The following is a 20,865-nucleotide window of genomic DNA, read 5'->3' on the forward strand; positions in this document are numbered from 1 at the left end:
AATATTTAGTATATTCACAGTAATAATTTGTATATGTTATGATTGAGAAAAGTCTAAAATTTAATTTTTGGCAACCTATAATCCACATGAACAAAGGAGACACCTCTGTACGCACAAAAGGTTTTGGTATGGTGGTGTATCGAAACGTGGCTTGATTGGACGTTTCTTTTTTGATGGCTATGTCACATCAGAAAATTATTTGCAAGTGCTGCAGGAATACTGTACTTCATTCCTGGTCTTCGACGGAAACGTTGTCCAATTCGTCAGCAATGGTTCCAGCAAGACGGAACTAGGCCGCATACAACTGAACCTGTCCTGACAATCGCTACACACATTTATTTCAAAATGGTTTAGAGTGGCCTCCAACTAGCCCTGATTTAAACCCGTAAGATTCTTTCTTGTGGAGTTTCCTAAAGCAGGGAGTTTTCAAACGAGGACTGCGATTACTAGATGATTTGAAAGCAAACATCGAACACTGTACTGCACAAGTTAGTCGTGCAACCCTTGGTCAGATATTTGACAACATGTGCAACCAGGTACAAGAAGTGATAAATCGTCAAGGTGGACATTTCGAACATGTTTTCCATTAAACTTTTGCGTTTTCTCTATCAGATTATGTAATTATTTTTTTTAGTAGTTATCATAAATATTTTAAAATGCTATTTGAAATCACGGCGTTTCTGTTGAAACACCCGGTATCATCTGCCCCTTCCTTTCGGAAACTAAGTTTCAGGAAGGAAGTTATCTACCTGGAGGAAACTTAGTTTTAAAGTACAAACTCTTTTTTTTTTTTTTTCCAAGCTTGAGCGATTTTTCATGGTGGTATCGTTTGGATTCTGTGTGAATAGCGTGTTGAATTGTTTGTTTTTTAGTTTGAGATCTAATTAATTGAAGTTTGATTTGAGAATAATAGTTCTAGAGTTACAAGATTAAATCTCTCTATACATTTTACATTTGATATGTGAAAGAGAAAAGCGAAATAAAAACGCTTGGATTTCCCAAGATGGCTCAGGATGTGAAGATTAATGAGGAAAATTTAATGCAAGCAATCCAGAGTGATATGAATGTGATTGTACCTGAACAGTTAGCGGAAATGGAAGTTAGTGATAAGACTTCTTTCAAAAGAGGTCGATCTAATGAAGAATGCACGGAACCTGAAGTGGAGAAAAACCAAAAAAATCCGAAAGTAAGTGCAAGTACAAAGGTTGGTGTTGCTAAATATAGAAATGAGGCATATGATATGTCTTTATATTATGAGGGACATCAAGGCCCATATATCGTGTTGGTGGACAGTACATTACCTGGATCACAGAGTCTGAATATGGTAAAATTAGGTTATAATTTGTGTAAGGAGAAGGTTGATGTTGAATTCGTTAAACAAAGTGGTTTGAAGCAGGCAAAATTGACATTTCGCACAGCATATGATGCAAATAAATTTGCTAAAAATGAATTCATCAAGGAAAAATACCATTTAGAAGCCAGAATTCCTAAAGGTCTGTTAGTGAGAGAAGGATTAATATATGGTGTACCTACCGACATCCCAGTAGACGAGATAATCGAAGACATTAGAGCTGAAGTTCCAATAATAGATGTAATAAGGATGAAGAAAACCTTTTTCAATGAAGAGGGGGAAGTAAGGCAAGAACCTACTAAACTGATTAGTGTAACATTTCAATCTCAACAGTTACCAAAAGAAGTGAAGTTGTGGAGACAAATATTTGAAGTGAAGCCAAAAGTAAGATCTGTGATTTTATGCAAGAAATGTTTCCGTTTCTCACACACACAAACACAGTGTAAATCCTCTCCCGTGTGTTATAGATGCGGTCAAGCGGAACATGGAATCTGCAATGCCAGTCCTAAATGTATTAATTGCAAAGGAAACCACTTATCTACCGATAAGTCATGTGTAAGATGGGAGCAAGAGAGAGAAATACAAAGGCTGATTGCTTATAACAACATCTCCTATCAAGATGCAAGGAAACAAGTACTTTTTGGAATTGATCCACGAAATGAACAGCGAACATATGCGACCTCTGCTAAAGACTTTCCTAAATTGCTAGAGATAAGAAAGGAATCAATAAACAAGGAAAGCCCTTGCACATCAGAAAGTCCTACTACGATCAGATTAAATTCTGTTACAGATTGGGAAAATAGAAGAAATGACACATATCTGAGTAACCTCTGTTGGAAGAAAGTGCCACCAGAATCTGACCGGTCTTATGAAAGTTTTAAAAAACAACACGGGGAAAATTTTAGACTGCATTCTGCTTCAGAATTGAGGAAAACAATTAAACCTGTTTTGATAAAGGACAAAAATAAACACAAGGATCCACAAATTGCGTCAACATCATCAGCAGTGGCTAATACAAGTGAACCTGTGAGCACGACGTGTTCCTCTAAGGAACAGGATAGAAAATCTGATTCGATTGGACGCCGGACAACAGCGGAGAGTCCTTCTCAGAAAGAATCGCTAGTAAATCTGCTACATCTAATAGCTGAACTTACCACAACAATTTCAGTGAGTGATGATTTATTATATATTAGGAAAATAATCTTAAAATGTAATGAAATTTCTGTACAAATTTTAAAACTAATTCAAGACTTACAAGATTTCGGGGACACCCCTTAATTTAAAACAACAATGTGTTACCAGCAAAGAAAATTCTTGCCATTAATAATACAATGGAATTTAAGATCCTTCTCTGCAAGGAAACTTCAATTAATTAAATTAATAGATGAGTGTCACCCGTTAATTATTTGCGTTAGTGAGGTATGGGGTTTAAAATCAGAAAATATTCATATTGCTCACTATCATAGTATATTAAATGATTATAATGTGCGAAATAAGAGTGTGGGAATCTTTGTTCATGAAAGTGTACCATTTCAACAAATTCAGTTTAATTCAACACATGATTTATTTTCCAAATATAATGTAGAAGTGGTCGGTATACAAATTCAGTTAAACAACTTACTTTATAATATTATTAGCTTGTATATTCCATCTCATTATACTTCGCAACAAATACAGAGCTCTCATCTAAATTCTCTTATATCTGGCTTTCAACATCCCTTTATCATAACAGGAGATTTTAATTGTCATAATACATTGTGGGGTGATCATAGAATTGATACTTTGGGAAAGACAGTTGAAGATTGGATGGATTATAATAACTTGACAGTTATAAATGATGGATCTCCAACACATGTTCCACCAAATGGAAATAATATGTCCTCTATTGATCTAACTTTAATATCTGATAATCAGTGTTTTGATTTTGTGTGGGAAATAGACTTTGATTTACGAACTAGTGATCATTTTCCATGTTTCATCACGCTAACATTATCTCAAAAATTTCCAAAATTAATACAACAAAAAACAATTCGTAAGTGGAGCGTAAAGAGGGCAGATTGGATGAAATATAATTCAGTTTTAGACTTAAAATTTTCAGCTAAAGAATATCAAAACCAATATACTGTACAATATGAAAAATTTGTGGATATAATAACTCAAGTTATGGATTATGCCTGTCCCCGACTAAAACCGCAATATGATCGAAATTTTCCTAAAATAGATTGGTGGAATGAAGAATGTTTCCAAGCAAAAAGGAAGCGAATACAAGCATTGAAACAATTTGTAAGTGCTCCTTCACCTGCAACTTTGATAAATTTGAAACGAGCTACTGCAAAATCTAGAAAAGTAGTATATATAAAGGCTAAGAGATTTTCATGGCAAAAATATTGCGAAGAAATAAACCCTAACACAAAATTAGACGTCATATGGCGCAAGTTCAGATCACTTAGAAAAGCACATGTAAGTCGGACTTTACCTTTGTCCACTGAATGGAAAACCGATTTTATTAATAAAGTCATTCCTAAACCCTTTACATCAGCCTGTGAACCTCCTAATATATTCTACACGTTCTCATCTACATCAAAATACTCAAAGGGGTTCACATCCTCTATCACTGTAAATGAAATTCATGAAATTCTTCAAGGGTCTAAAGATTCTGCTCCTGGCATTGATGGAATTACGTATTCTATGGTACGAAATCTTCCACAGAATGCACTAAGCATGTTATGTAAAATTTTCAATCAAATATTCCTATCGGGCAAAATTCCCGTTGCATGGACCTCTCAAATTATTATACCAATTCTAAAACCAGGGAAAAACCCTTCGTTGGGTCAGTCATATCGCCCAATAGCTCTAAGTTCCGTACTGGCAAAAATTTTCGAGAAGCTTTTATTAAAAAGATTAGAGTGGTTTATGGAAGGTCAAAAGGTATTTTCTCCCAGACAAATGGGATTTCGTAAAGGTTATGGAACCCAGGATGCATTAGTAACATTATCTTCCCATATTTATAGCGTTATTAAAAGAAACCAATCAGTACTTTCAGCCTTTATTGATATTCAAAGTGCATATGACAACGTAGATATTACTGTTCTATTGAGACAACTACAATTACTAAAAGTGCCACATTGTATACTCATAATGACATGGAAATTGTTATCTAAAATACAACTTTATTTTCATTTTGGTTCAGAAATGGTAGGTCCAATATATATTGGACAAGGACTACCACAGGGAAGTCCTCTTAGCCCATTATTATTTAATGTTTATTTATCAGATATTAAAACAATAATAGATTCCCCATTTCAGTTTCTACAATATGCTGATGATGTATGTATATATTTAGACTCAAACAATCACTTAAAAGATTTTTCAATGTTTGAATATAAATTAATAGAATTTAACGAATGGTTAAAGCAGAAAAAATTATCAATATCTTTAGAAAAGTCCAAAATAGTAGTATTTAAGCATAAGGGTCTTCAAAATATTTTCAACATTATTCCTAGGAGATTACAAATTCCAATTGTTTCACAAGTAAAATATCTAAGTGTATACTTTGATGCTTCATTATCATGGCAGTATCAAATAAATATGATGAAAAATAGATCCGATAAAATATTTCATTTATTTAAAGCTATGGCGAATACCAAATGGGGAGCACATCCTACCAGCATGCTTATGTTTTATAAGAATTATTATCGAGCAGTATTAGATTATGGATTAATGGTCTTGTGTAATCTTCCAGTAACAAAACTTTCTCCACTAGAAGTCCAGCAACGAAAAATTCTAAAAAGATGTTTGGGATTAATGAACAGTACTCCTAATGTAGTGGTATATATGGAGTCAGTAGAATGTTCGGTTTCTGTGAGGATAAAGTTAATTGCTATAAAAATGTTATTTAAAATTCAACATTCACCATGGCATTCTTTCAATGATGTTTTATTAAATCTTTTAGAGCTGCATGATTCAGGAATAACCAATGATAAATCAGCTACGCTTTGGGTACAACTATTTAGTAAATATCATCATGAATGTAGTCAAGTACTCATAGCAAGAACATTGCCAGTATACTCGTTAGAATTTCCCACACAACCAATTCAAAATATATATTTCCCGAAATATAACCATTCAGCTGAGTTTAGAGAATCTTGGGAAGACTTTTATCATATATATACAGATGGGTCTAAAACTGAAAGTGGAGTAGGAGCAGCTCTTTATGATACTGAAAGAAATATATCAAAAATGTTTAGGTTACCAGAGGAGGCATCCATATTTACAGCAGAAATATATGCGGTATATCAAGCTTTGATTTATATTGGTACAGTTCCTGAACAGAAATTTCTAATACTGGTTGATTCGCAAAGTGTTTTACAAGCAATACAATCTAATTATAAAAATGTATTTAAAATTTCACCATATGTCATCAATTGTATTCGTGCAACTAATAGCTTAATTAGCAATGGAAAGGTAGTTCATTATGTGTGGGTAAAATCACACATTAATATTTACGGAAATGAACAAGCAGACAGATATGCAAAACAAGCTGCTCAGATGAATGAAACAATCCAGTTACCATTGCATTACACAGATCTTCTGCCGAGGGTTAAGAAGAAAATTTTTGAAGAATGGAATTTATGGTGTAATAATGCATTAGAAAGCGTTGGTGAAAGTTATCGTCCTTATGTTGATTACACTAGGAAAAGACCTTGGTTTTATAATTGTAAAGGTTCAAGAAATGCAATTGTTTTAATAAATAGACTAAGAAGTGGTCACGCGAGAACATATCATCATTTATTTAAAATACACATTTTAAAATCTCCGAATTGTGACTGTGGTGATTTAAGGGGTGATGCTCATCATATTATTTTGGAATGTCCAATTCACTCAGAGAGAAGAAAGACTTTATACAAAACATTGTCAAAAATTAATGTTCCATTCCCTATTAATAAGACTTCAATGTTGTATGCTCCAGATATTAGAATTGGATATGTTATACTTGCTTTTTTGAGAAAAGCTGATATAAAATTATAATATATTTTTGTTACTGAATGAGTTAATGTAGTTATATAAAATTGTATTTAAGAGCGTTTATGAACTTTGTGTGTAAAATTTATATTAAAAATGTATCTTATGTACTTATAATGTATGCTGGGCATAAACAGCCACCTGTAAGCTGTAAGTCCAATAAATCTTAGTTGAGTTGAGTTCTTTCTTTTTATCCTCCGAAAAACGCACCAATTTTAGGTTATCCAAGTTAACCTTACCATATACGCGTAATTCTTTAGTCCTTGGAATTAGGAATGTCACAACATTATTTTGCACTTTGTCTACTAGATAAGGTCCTACCCACAACATAAACAACTTTTGAATAGTCTTATCTAGTGAGGAGCTTAAGGAATGGTTTTTAACCATCACGAAGTCTCCAACTGTCATTGTCTTTGCGTTTCCCTTCTGTTTTATATTCTTCGACAGCTTCTTCTTCTCCCTGACTTGGGCTAAGAATAATTTGGACTTCAATCCGGTTGAGTTTCTTCCCGTTCGGCCCAATTGAAATGTGTTAGGATCTCTCTGGGTATAGGATGATTGAAGAATTGTTCAGCAGGCGAATATCCAGTAGTCCCAGAAATAGAATAATTAATCAGCAAAACGACTGGAGGCATATGGTACCAACAGGCTTATCAAAAATTAAGGTGCTCATACAAGATGAATATCAAGGCACAGAAACATCTCATTGTTTCCACTTTATCAGTTCAGTTTCCTTTTTGCGATCGGTATGGGATATGGAGATCGATACACAGGTTCTGTGGTGGTGAGTTCAATCTCACACTGGAAGTTTTTAATAGTACGTGATCTCTCGGAAAATACATCTTTTTGCTTCAGTAAGACTTCCTTCAATTGGCTTCTACCCCTTTCGCATAAAATCTCATTCGCATTGACCTTCTGAAGAATGTCGTCAGGACTAGCCGTCCACTGATCGACATGGTAATCTTCACGGACTTTTCTTATACACGTCCCTGTCGAAGATCCATTATTCACGAGGTCCTGCTCTACCGGAACTCCGTCTACGGTGAGGGATAACTTCTCGCGCTGTAGGTTAATCCCTGCTTCATATTTCCTGAGGAATGGGTAGCCCAAAATAAAGTTAGCTTCGAGACCTTTCAAGACAAACATGTCCTCCAATAAATTTCTTACAGCAATATCCAGATATACTTGGCTACATCCCACAACTCTGGTTTTGTTTCTCCCAATGAAATCAGTCAGCCTAACATCTGCACATGGTTGTAACGGTAGCTTCTCTTTAATCTTCTTCCAAATGGCGTAGCTCATGAGATTACAAATAAAATCGACGCCTGTTACAGTGGCTTTAATTAACGGAGCCCTGGGTAAATTTTCCTTTCTATCTGTCTGTTGTAGTGCTCTATCTAAACTTTGTTCTTCTTTATTGAGAGTCAACACAACAAAAAGATGATTACCTTCACTATTCATAACGCTGTCATCTGTTCCCAGAGAAATCCAAGATTTTAGCCCGATCGGGAACGAAGAATTCACGTTGGGTGACTGGCTAAATCCGACTTCATACCACTTGGATTAACACTAGTCGATGGTGCCCAACAAAAGTCTCTTGTTATGTCGACGCTTTGCCGTTGCTCGTTCGTCAAACGTGAAGCAGAAGGTTCAAACGGAGGCGCCAGAATGGCTTTCTGGATCAGATCTGTAACGACGCGGCCTACGTGCGTAGTTGTTCCTGCCATCCCTTCTCGGAGGATTACGTCGCCTGTCATAATTGGGATATCCATTTCTATGATTCTGCAAAACTTGTCTGACCCTGGGTTGTTGGTTTCCAATTCTATTTTGTGTAGGAGCATTTCCCTGGTCAGCACATTCTCTATTCCACACTGGCTTCCAAGTGTCCTGCTCCTCAAGCACCTCGAACCTTTTTAGAAAATCGGCTAGCTGTCGTACAGTTTGAGGAGAATTAGCTAGACTTAGACTCCGAGCTCTATATGGAAGCTGGGAGATGATTAAATTCACAATCTCAGGTGCTATATATCGGGCAGACAGATTGCGGTAGGCTGAGTAAATAGACCATGCATATTCTTCAATGCTCATACTGGACTGCTTTGAGTATCGGCGATATCTCACTGCTGTCAGCTGCCTCTCATTGGCCTCTTCTGAAGCATATTGTTTGCAGAAATCAGAATAGGACTTGAACTCTAACGGGTTTGCCCGAAACCAATGCTCAGCCTGGCCCTTGAATAGTTGAAGAATAATTTCCAATATGTATTCGTATGGAATCTGCATTAAATCAAAGTTGATGTTAAGTTCTTTCAATTACTGCTCAGCATTCTGGGCTTCCAGGTCTCCCTTGAACTTCGACATCCTTGGAGTTCCAGTCATTGTTGATTGCTGAGTTCTTGGCGGCGACTCATCTGACCCGCTTCTCACCTTTCTATGCCTTCGTGTTTGCCTCCTGATTTTTGCTCGATACTGAGAATCAGAGCTGGTACTAGAAGAGGAGGAATCTCGATCTTTCTTTCTTTCCGAACGTTCCCTCTTCGCCCCTTCTTCATAAGGACTGTGCCTTGCCCTGCGAGATTCACGCTCTATGTAACCTCTGTCATCGCCTGAAAGACTAGAAGTAGGTGGAATAGCAGAGGCCACTTCATTAGATCTTGAATCAGCAGTGACTCGTGGGCGACAGACTTGTTTGTCTTCTCTAGTTTTCTCTCCACCGGCTCTGTCCATCGCTTCATTTAGTTCACTGTTCATAGTTGGCAACACTGCACTCTCAGCAACTGCAGACGGGTGACAAGATGTTCGAGATCCAATTTCTATTTCCGTTTGCCGAGAAACGTGTATAGTCTCTAACTGATTTGTAAGTTGTTCTACTTGAGTCTTTATTTCCTCAACATCCTTGCTTCTTTGAGACACAACTACGGAAATCTGACTAATATTTTCTTGGACCTCAGCCCGGAACTGTATTTTGTCAGTCTTGGCCTCGGCCAACATCTGTTCCATTGTCAGCTGTTTTTCAATAATCCTATTGCACTCTCTAGTGAATCTCGAGTTAATATCCTCCACATCTGTGCGAACATTTTCCGTGGCTTTATTTACATCGGCTGCCTAGCTACGCCGGAACTCATCAAAGTCTATCTCTCTAGCCTGCCGGATTTCTTCAGAGAATCGCGCCCTAGTTTCCTCGTTGTCAGACTTCAGTTGTTGAATCTCACAGGTTATCTCGCCTATTTCAGCTCTTAATACTTTCATTGATTCATCGTGCTGCTTACCGATATCATCCATAAGCAACGCACATTGTCTGAGGATATCTTCCTTTAATATTTCAGATTGTCTACAGATATCAGCCTTCAAGTTGTTAATGGAATTAGTAGCTTGCTGTTTAATATCAGCCTGTAAGGTTTCAGACTGTTTGCAGATATCAGCTTTCAGTGCTTCAGACTGTGTTTACACATATCAGCCTGCAATGTTTCAGACTGTTTGCAGATATCAGCTTTTAGTGCTTCAGACTGTTTGCTAATATAATTGCTAATATAAGCCTTCAGTGCTTCAGACTGTTTACACATATCAGCCTGCAATGTTTCAGACTGTTTACACATATCAAACTGTAATGTTTCCATACTTTCAACTTGCTGCTTGCTAATTCCTTCAATCATGGCTTTAAAAGCTTCAAACATATTTAATGGATCAGATGTAATATTCGTAGACAATGATTCACAATACAAATTCGTATAGTGCAGTCTCGCAAACATGAAGATACATTAAACTACTCATAATAGAGCATAAAATACAAAAAATATTAAACAAATTATATACATTACAAAGAAGGTGCAATATTACATATAATAACAAGGAAATTACGCTTTCTTTCACAAAAATGAATATATTTAGTGACATATTTTCTACCGGTGACGTCACATAAAAGTATGGATCATATCAGTGGTAGGTTACGTCGTCGCCTTGTAAAATCTAGTGGTCCCGGGTTCGATTCTCAATGAAGGCACATTGCACAGTGATTCGAATCCCATTTTAAACTGTAGGTCCAGTCCTGATTAGCCTATCTGTTCTGAAGGTAGGCATAAATCAAACATATCAAATCAATCATGCTTGTAATATCATGCAAACAAGTTTGGATTGGGCGAGGGAGCATAGGGGCGTGTACTTCTCCCAAAATTCCTCAAGAGGAGCAGATCTATATGTAATTAGCAGGGCTCGGAAGTTGAGAAAAAATCCTTTATTTATTCCTAGTGTCCGAAGACGAGGCCCAACATAATATATGTTCATTCTGGGTCATTGTAGGCCAGGAAAAGGTGGGTTTTATTTGTCCTTTTCTGCCTTTTTCGGCGTTTTTTGGCTTATTGGTTTTTTTTAGCCTTTTTAGGTCTTAACGGCTTTTTTTGCAACTTCACCTTCTTTCGACTACGTTTTTACTGCCCATTCTCAATTCGAATCATCATCAGTTCATCACCTCCTAAACATTCTTTCTGTAGTAAAGAAAGAAGAAAAAATATATATTTGAACCATCCCTGAAACGAGAGAAAAAAATTTTTGGACTGTAAGAAGATGCATTTCATTCATTTAGCTTTTTCGCATTGTGTGTTCCATACCACCAGATTTTTTTATTCATTAAATATGTAATTAAAACTGGTTATTAATTAATTTGGATCTTTATAGTTTTTTACTTTATGCTAATCTTATCCCTTCTCAAATTTATTTGAAGTCAGCGCCACTGGCACACAGACCTACATACCGAACGCCGTGTATATGGCAACAGTGTGTCTCCCACAGCATCCCAAGGTCATTGTCACGTGTTGCACACACTGCAAGGTCAGATGCCAGGACGGGTGTTGTTTCGCTTGTAAAAGTAAAGTAACATTTTAATTCAGACTAGACAGTAGAAAGAAAATTTTGCAATTGCACAGCGTGTAACTAACAGAAGTTACAAAATGTAAACATATTGTTAAACACTGGGCTGATTTCGTTAACATTCATTCAAAATAGAATTTGAACCCAATTTAGTTTAACGGGTTTTTCTTCCAAAAAATTGTATTGTTGTTATATAAAGTCACTTTTCTACTACTTTGGTTCATCGCTACGAAGAGGATGATTGAGGAAGTTGATGAAGAGACACTCATAAAGAGCACCCATTCCAAGGCCGTGACTCGAACCCTGGAATTTGGATGGCGAGATCGAAAGCTGTTCACTTAACACAATCGGTCACAGTGTCGGCGATTTTAAAAATTGATTGTGTGATTTAGTGTATTTGCTATCGCATTTCTGTCACTTTTAGCTAATCACGACGATGGATGATAAGATGAAATAGATAAACATACATGGATGACACAACACAAGCCACACAGAGAATGAGGACTGGCTGTGACTCCAGGCGCCAGAGCCTCGTTGGCATACAACACTGCAGTTACCGGGATAGGGTGTTTTTTTTTTTAATTATCACAAGTAATGTAACGTATTAGTCAACACTAGTTTCACTCGCATTCTTATCACTTACTATGTTAGAAAATGATATACGGTACGACAGACATCCTCCACTTCAATGGTTCTTATCGGAGGTACGCGGACCCTTAGGGGTGCGAAAATGTACATCGTGATTTGGTTTATTATTATTTTATTTGTGACAAATTATAAAAATTATTGAAATATTACGTCTATTTCTTCAAACACATTTGAGGTGTAAGTGGGTGACCCTTCCAAAGACACTGAAATGTCAACCTCTTATCCACGTAGTACACTCTGGACTGCATCTTGCCCACTAGCGAGGGTCTGGCGTTTGGACTCACAGCCAGTATAATCCCCTGTGGTTTTTTTTAACCATATCATCTGATCACCATTCATGCTCATCTTCACCATTAGCCAAAGTGGCAGAAAAGCGAAGTAAATTAAACTAAAACAGTCAATTCGTTCATTTTTTGTGAATAAGTCTAAGCACATTTGACGCTTCTTTGTTACTGTGTGCATGATGTACCTCTTATCATTGTTAAGACTAGCTTGTCGTTAAGTAAAACCGGGTAATACGATTTATAAAGAAAACAGGCTGCTACACAATAGCCCCCTCTAGTTGGCTGCACTTTTTGACACTCGGTGCAGTGCAGGTGTATCCAATGTCAGGGTGGTGCAAGGGTGGTGCAAGGAAATGACGTTCAACCAACTAGACGGAAAGCGGTGTTCAAGTTCAGAAGATTCAACAAATGCCCGTCTGCTGCTTTAAACGGTCATTTGATTAGTTAGCACGCATCACGTGACCATACACCAAACATACACCGGTCCGGAAGGTAGTGCAGACGGTGCAGACACCAAATACACTAAGGCAACGAACTAGACGACTCGGTGTTGCACCGTGCAACCAACTAGACACTTCGGTGCAAAGAGAGTCAAAGCGAGTTGTATTGATAAAATTGATGAGAGAACATTCACACGGAAACAGTGAAGCCGTATCTGGTACTTGAAGCACGACGTCTTGCGTGCAGCACCAATGCGTTGCTTTTAAGTTTTACTAAAAACTAAAATGAAACTAACAACCTTTGTGGCGCAACAGCTTTTTGAGGGCCAAGACACACCAATTTAAGTTTTACTACCCCGAGATAAAAATATCGGACTTTTCTTCTCACCTTGAAACCTTAAGAGTGAATACCCTATTCGCAGTTGTGTTGTCTTCACGTGCTCTCTCGTGGCTCGGGTCATTTGCCAACTGTTTCTGGTAAACAAGTCTTGGTAATTTTGGCAAAGCTTTCGATGTTTATTTCCCTTTACTTTTTTCGCCGGCCATCGGTATGCATGTACTGTACGAACATAATATGTGCCTTGCAAAATTCGGCAAATGGGTTTTATACTGTCATACAACGACTATGCAAGGCGCAAAATAAGTGCATGTAGGTACATACTTACTCGTAATTATATCAGTACCGACTTACAGTTGCGTAAAGAAAATTACACATATGCATACACCCCCCACACACACATACATACATACATACATACATACATACATACATACATACACACACACACACACCCACCCACACACACACACACACACACACACACACACACACACACACACATATATATATATATATATATATATATATATACAGGGTGTATCATAATTAATAAGGCAAACTGACACAGTTGAAAGTACACGATAATAGAAGCAAAAATGTCTCAGTAAACATGGGTCTGCAAACGAGCCGTTTTCGAGATAATTGCGAATGTATGGTTACAAGCCGCCACTAACTTCATTGTTTGTAAACGTCGTCCTAGTTGGTAAAATGTACTCTTCGTTGCTGTAAGGTTCAATTTTCACTACGCAGTACAGCATTACTGACGTGACTCCCACAGTACGATTAGACTGTGTACTGATTGTGTCCGTCCTGTTTGATTACAACGCCACCTCTCGGAAATGTTCTGCTTTGTAAACAAAGAGCAAACCTCGGAACGTGCAAGGAGTACATCACTCGGTGTTTACAAAATGCAATCAGTGACGGCTTCTAACCACACATTCGCACGCATTATTAGCATTTTTACCAACTAGGACGACGTTTACAAACAATGAAGTCAGTGGCAGCTTGTAACCACACATTCGCAATTATCTCGAAAACGGCTCGTTTGCAGACCCATGTTTACTGAGACTTTTTTGCTTCTATTATCGTGTATACTTTCAACTGTGTCAGTTTGCCTTATTACTTATGATACACCCTGTATACACCCCCACACACACTCATACATACACGATGAAAATAATAGGAAATGCTAGGGGAAAGAATGAGGGATTACTAGGGCCACTAGCGTAGACAATATATTTTTTTCTGAAGGGGGGGGGGTGGAGTGTAAAGTTCGCTAGTACACTCTAAAATATTTCGTAATTACAATTTTTTGGGTTCCGCGCAGGTTCCAGTCTCCTGGGGGAAGCATAACAACTTGTACCTTTCGTCGTGCTGACCACACGTCAGCCCATAACTGGTTGCATGATCTCCCACCTCGGCAGTTGGGAATGAGCCCGACAGTCGGTTGCTAGACCCCGGTCCTCACGGACTGTTGCGCCACGGGGGGGGGGGGGTATTTTTAGGGGGTTAGCACAGCGCGCTATGACACCATGGGTAACGGATTCGAATCCTGGCCTGGGCATAGGTGTTCTTGTAAGTGCTCCTTCATCAATTTAATAATATTATCATTCATAATCATCGTCGCGATTAGGCAAAAGTTGTTAAAAAGCGACGCTAAATAGTAAAAATCAGTCGTGACAGGCATTCATAACTCGAGATAAAACCGAAAGAGAGACAGGCAATTTACAAGTCTCATCTCGATACCATCCCTGACCTTGATCACTGTGTAAACTGCGGAGCTTCCTCTTTAAGATGTCGTCGTCATCTCCAAAGACTGGCTGTTACTGGCAACCTAAAGGCCGTCTCGTGTTTGGATGTCACGTGGTGGCAAATCTTTAAAGAGTGCTGCCAGTGCAGCTCTTCAGAAATTACCGAATTAAAGGCACCATCAGGGGTGGGCGGCTCAAGACACAATTTTCACCCGGACGAGGTGGATTTTCGGCGCCTCATATCTGCTTTCCACCCACGTAACTTTCCCCCTGGTCCCCAACTTTCCACCTCCCCCAAATAACAACCTTGACCATGTTACATATTTACTGTTTAATTTACGAAAAATAATAGCCTTATTTTTTAAATAGTTTAAGTGTCACTGTTAAAAAACACTTGTAGTGGAGATATATAATAATCATTATAATACCTTATAATGATATCAAAATAACAGTATCCTCTTAACTTAAATTGCTATTCTCTATTCCATGAATCTCTGGAACAAGACCGCGGATAAGGGGAGAAAGCAAGTGGGCGTAACCGAGCAGTATACTCTGCTGAAAAGGCTGATTGGTGGCTTTTTCTTCCATCACGGAAACCCGTTCCCTCGCAGGTGTTCATTGGTCGAGCCCTCTCGAGTCAGTACTTGCTCTTGCTTTCGTTCGCTCGCTCCAGAGATTCTTGGGACAGAGTATACATGATTTTATAATATACATATTCATTACGTTATGCAGCAATAACTTAAATTTTTTCCTGTCTACACAAATCTAACTCTTTTAAAACAAATAGCCGCGCTTACATAATCAATCAGAAATAAGGTTTTGGCGCCACTCAATAGGGACGCCCAGGTTTGGCGGCCCTGAGAGTGGCGCCACGGGCAGTTTCCCGGGTCACCCGGTCCGCAAAATCATGTAGCAATTTAAGCTAAGAGATTACTGATATTTTTATATCAATATATAGGTATTAACTAAATGCATACCTACAATAAGCATTCTTTGGAAGTTATACTTGAAGTATTTAAAAATAAGACTATTATTATTATTATTATAATTGAAACAGTAAATATGAATATGGTCAAGGTTTTTATTGGGAATGGAAAGTAGGGGGGACCAGGGTAGAAAGTTTGGGATGGGAGGGTGGAAAGAAAGGGGGTGCTAAAAATCCACCTCGATCGGGTGAAAATTTTATCTTCAGCCACCCCTGGGTTCTGATAACCAAGTCTGACCTTTCTGAGATAGTGCAAATTTATTTTGGAAATTCCTGACCTATTTTTCCTCGGCCACCATGCCAAACCTTAAATTAGCGTGACATTCACGTTTGCGATTAAGACTTTGACACGAGACTCCCTGGTTTCGGTGATCTTTTCGATCCTTCCCTCCCAACGGTACAGCAGAGACAATGGAAAGGTTGTGCGTCAAAACTGAAGTAGGGCATGTGTAGCAAATGGCCCGTTGAGATGCTTACATTGTTACACTTAGGAAGTGGATGCCTTCTCGGCTGAATTAGTTAATAACAGTTCACGGAGCATCTTCCTTGTTTCAGTTTTATATTTTTTATTTACAAGATGAAAGGAAGGACAAACCGCATGACGCTTTATGATGTCTTTACATTAGTGGCTTCCATTTCGAAGAGGATTGGAGAAAAGTCAGTCGGCCTTGGGCACTTTTTAGGTCACTATGTCTTTCTGAGTAGTGTCGACTTCTTGAGAGGAATGTTTGATTTAGTTATTTTACGTTGCTTATCCACCACTTTTGGCTAATCGCGAAGATGGGAATGAACTGATGAAAGGACAATCACAAACACAAATGGATAGCATACAACACAACTCTGGCTGTGAGTGCAAGAGGCAGAGTCTCGTTAGTCTGCAAAATGCAGTCTAGGGTGTTCTAGGACGGGGTTGGCATTTGGATATCTTTGGAACATTATTGACATAAACGATATTTTATATACACTATTTATGCGTGCCTTGAGGAATTTTGGTCCTTGTCTCCTCTCCTCAAAGTCAGTGCCTATGGCTGTTCTTCAAATGGAACTCCACCTAACTATAAATTATATTTTTCACGTTGACCGGGTATCATGGGGGCCACAAAATTTAAGATAAAGAGAGTATTTTCCGCATAAGTATTGCAGCATATGCATACTAATATTAGATTCTAGCTGCTTCTCGAAATTCAGTCACTTATTTTTTCCTTAATCATAGACACTATACACAAAGTTATTCGTATATCTAGCTGTGTAGAAATGTGTGTAGATGGACATGTGACTAATGCAACGGCCTTCTCTTTTAATAATTGTCGACAGTAAGAAAAGAACAGCAATAAATTCGAATGATAAGTTATCGCTGAGGCAGAAAACAAAATGGACAATTTTTGTGCCTGTCCAAAGCTAAATGTTATCATTGTTGAAAAATATTTTGGGAAGGTCTCGGGTACAAATTGGTTGAACCAGATATTTATTCTACAATGTTATAAGTTTAATATTATTTTAGAAAAACTTGTGGATCATGTTACTGCCTGCCATACATTCGATTCTAAAAAGCGTAATTGAAAATAATGAACATTGTTCGTAATGAATAACATTGAGTGGGCTGAAGTTTGAGCATATCTCGAAAATTAAACACGACTGTTAATAGCTTTCAACACAACCGTTTTTTTCCCTTTGAAATTGTTGTTTCCGCGCATTCTTCATAGAAATGCAAATTGGCACCTCAGGAATTTCCCGTTCTTCTTTTGTGGAAAAGTTACGAGAAGTACCTCTTCCTAGTTGCATCCAATAGAAGTAGGTTGGCTGCGTGTTACACTTTTCGCCAAAGATTAGTGAAACAACCAGGTCACCCGGTCCGTCCGACTGATGGTGTGTATCTGCTAAATGCCGGGGAATTTCTGTTGTTTATCTGCTGAGGTGGTTTCCCTCATTATCAGCTCGTGCAGCTTGATTTGCTGTTAATTTGCGCAGATGACTTTTTCCGAATGAGCCAATTTTTTTTGCAGCTTTCACTTTAGGCTAGACGTTGTGCATTTGAACAACGAAAAAACTAATGCAGGAAGTTGCCAGTATTTATTACGTACACTTATAACTTAAACTGTTACGTACATTTTAATGACAAGATCTTACATTCTATTTCGGATGTTTTACGTCGCATTTGTCCCTCTCTGGTTCATTGGGGCGATGAGAATGGATAATAAACTAATAAAATAGATGAAGGGACAAACAGTGATATATATTCATGATACAATCAGGATTCAAAACTGGAACTTCGTAGCATGTTACGATAATCATTCAGATTTACTTGAACTCAAGTTTCAAGATTTACATTTATATCAGTATTATCTCAAACTAAGGTTATATAAATAAGAATAAGCACTCAATAAGCAGGAAATAATTAAAGTGAATGTTTTGAGTTAGAACAAAGACAATAATTTGGCCTCCTCGTTATTTATTTTGAAGAAAATACAACCAAGGATCGCAAAATGTATAACTAGCTGTGTAGAAATGTGTGTCCCAAAGTTAGGCTGGGTACTGCAAATTGTATCTTGAATACAAAACGGCCTAAAATCAAGTAATTGATTGTGATACACTTGTAGATTTAGAATATGTAATTGGTAGTATAATGATGGATATTTTTTAAATAAAAAAAACCTTTCTGTGTATTACATTAGTTAACATTAAAAATACATTTTACAATTTGAAGAGGCTATGTTAAGATCAAGAATTTTAAAATAAATGACGTTGCCAAACTATTTATCAATTTAAATTTACATTCAGTAGAAGCAGAATAAACTTCTATTTGTAAGTATGATACTTACATGTAATTATTATCTAAATACTAGCTTAATTTCTTTGTCAAATTAATACCCACCATCTCTCGCTCTTCTCACTACATCTCTCTTTCTTTTTCTCACTCCTTTGTTCTCTTTTCCTCTCTCACACAAACTGCCTTTTTCTTCTTCGCCTTCTATTTTTCTCTCACTTTCTATCACATCTATTTATATTTCTATCTCTTTCTCTCTCTTTCTCTCGCTCTTTCCTTGTCTCCCTTTCCGTCTCAAGGCTATTTGTGCTAGAAGAAGGATGATTATGAGATGTTCAAGGTGGGCGTGATTCCACCCTCCCCCACTCGGACGACGCCCTTGCGAGAATGGAGCTCTAAATGCATTAGTATGAACCACCCATCATGTTACACGCTCGTCAACTAGTAAGAGATTACGATCTATATTAATTCCTTTCCGAAAAAAAAAAAAACCCTTCGTGTTCGTATTAGAAACATCCGTTAGGAATGCGATACACGTGATGGCAGAGTAAGTTGCCTGTTTTCTTCGCTCTCGTGAAATACCCAAAGTATCTCAATATCTGGAAGGGGAGCAAGCTTAATAGGAGATTCGCGTGAGGATTTAACACAACCTTATTTGCAGATGGATACGACGATAGAGCTCATGAAACAAACAACCAGTCTTTATGACAAAATAAATTATTTGAACGATCGATGTAATTAAACAAACTTATGATACTTTATTGATGAGACCCGTAACGATACAACTTGCTTTCAAGTGCGGAACTTTTCTCAATTTACTTTACCTCTTCTTTCTTATCTGCGAAGAAAATTCGAATACGCAGCTCTCCGACATACTGTGTTCCAGTCCTGATCGGGTCTGTATTTCTCGTCACGTTTCTACGAGTTTTTCCATAATAATTGTAGAAACTTATCCAGAAATCCTGTGTCTGACAACAGTGGCGCCATGTGCATGTGGGGCTTCTGGTTAACCTAATAATTTGCCTGCTACATTTGATTTAAGATCCCGTTCTTGAGAGAACAAAATGGTTCATCATTATACACTTAAAGAATTTCACAACTTAATCAGTGACTGAGTGCAAAATATTTCGTAATAAATTGTTCCATCTCCAATATTATACTAATGTTATTTTACACTATCCCGTGGTCACATCGTTATTAGGAAGGTAAGGGAGGAAAGGGGTTATAACCAGGATGAGAATCAATATTTTAGAGCAAATCCTGTCTATTTATGCTTGTATATTATTGTATACATTTATAAAACAAATCTCCGAGTTTAGTGCACCCAATATTTTTAAAAACTTGACACTGTATGACAAAATGTGTGGTGGTCTCTTGCATTTCTTTATATTTTCAATTGTACAAGAGAGAGGGTTGAGATTGATCAGACGTTGATTTTGCTAATGCATCTGATCACTTAGATGTTCATTCTTAACTTCTACTCTTTCTTCTTCTTTCATTAATAGATTATGGCTGCAATGGCGGCTAATATCACAGCTATAGGCCTAGGAACAACACTCGGCTACTCAGCAGTTGCCTTACCTCAGCTCCAAAAAAGTGACAGCCTCATTCCAATCAGCGAAGATCAAGCCTCATGGATAGGTAAGACTCTCTGCCTTGTATGCACTTTCCTAATACTTAATGTGTTATTTTAACCTGATAATTGACCCTTTTCAAGCCTATATACAAAATCAATCTGCTAACATATCTGCTACTCGAAGAAGCACCAACTTCATAACGTTTCATTTTGTTGACACCGAAGCAGAGAATTGAGCCTTTAGTCCAACAAATCCTTGGCGCAATAGGCACCTCAACATTTTCAACGATCATGTAGACATTGAAATAAGTCTTGAAGCTTTACTGGCGACAAATTATGTATGGATTTTGTCTGGCTATCTTCCAGGTGAGTTCTCGAAGGATTTCCAAGCTTTTCATAGCTTTTGATAGCTAACGTCACTTTCATCTTCACGGTAGAAGTGAAGAGACCCTGTAGATGAGAGTGACGTTAGCTCTCGAAAGCTTGGAAATCCTCCAGAACTCATCTGGTCGATAGCCCGTGAGGATCTCTTCATCATGGACATTATATATTTAAGAATAAATATAATATAAGGGATTATTATCCACTTAGAGCATTCATCATATAAGATTCATCATCCTTGTTATGAAGACTGTTTGTAATAGTGGAAAATATTGTGTTTAAGAACAAATATGTGCTGGAACCGATAATAAAAATATGTGGATACTAATATCCTATATAACTTATTATTAATAATGTCGGCACAGGGCGTCATCTATGCTTTAATTATAAATTTAGTTTTGCTCTTTAATTTTCTATCTGCTTTTCATATTTCAAGTTGATTTTGCATAAATATGTCTTGCAGTAT

General features: G+C 37.5%; 1 protein-coding gene across 3 annotated transcripts in view; it reads left to right on the plus strand.

The window, feature by feature from the left end:
- LOC145998812 (trehalose transporter 1-like protein) overlaps positions 1-20,865 on the plus strand; it is a 48,457-nt gene that overhangs the window by 24,159 nt on the left and 3,433 nt on the right. For all 3 annotated transcript variants that reach the window (XM_083135451.1, XM_083135450.1, XM_083135449.1), the window contains exon 3: positions 19,948-20,083. In XM_083135451.1, coding sequence (XP_082991577.1) covers positions 19,948-20,083 — 136 coding nt within the window. The remainder of the gene's footprint in view (positions 1-19,947; positions 20,084-20,865) is intronic.

The sequence above is a fragment of the Lepisma saccharinum genome, chromosome 14 (genome assembly GCF_977018435.1).
Source record: "Lepisma saccharinum chromosome 14, izLepSacc3.1, whole genome shotgun sequence".
NCBI classification, from domain to species: domain Eukaryota; kingdom Metazoa; phylum Arthropoda; class Insecta; order Zygentoma; family Lepismatidae; genus Lepisma; species Lepisma saccharinum.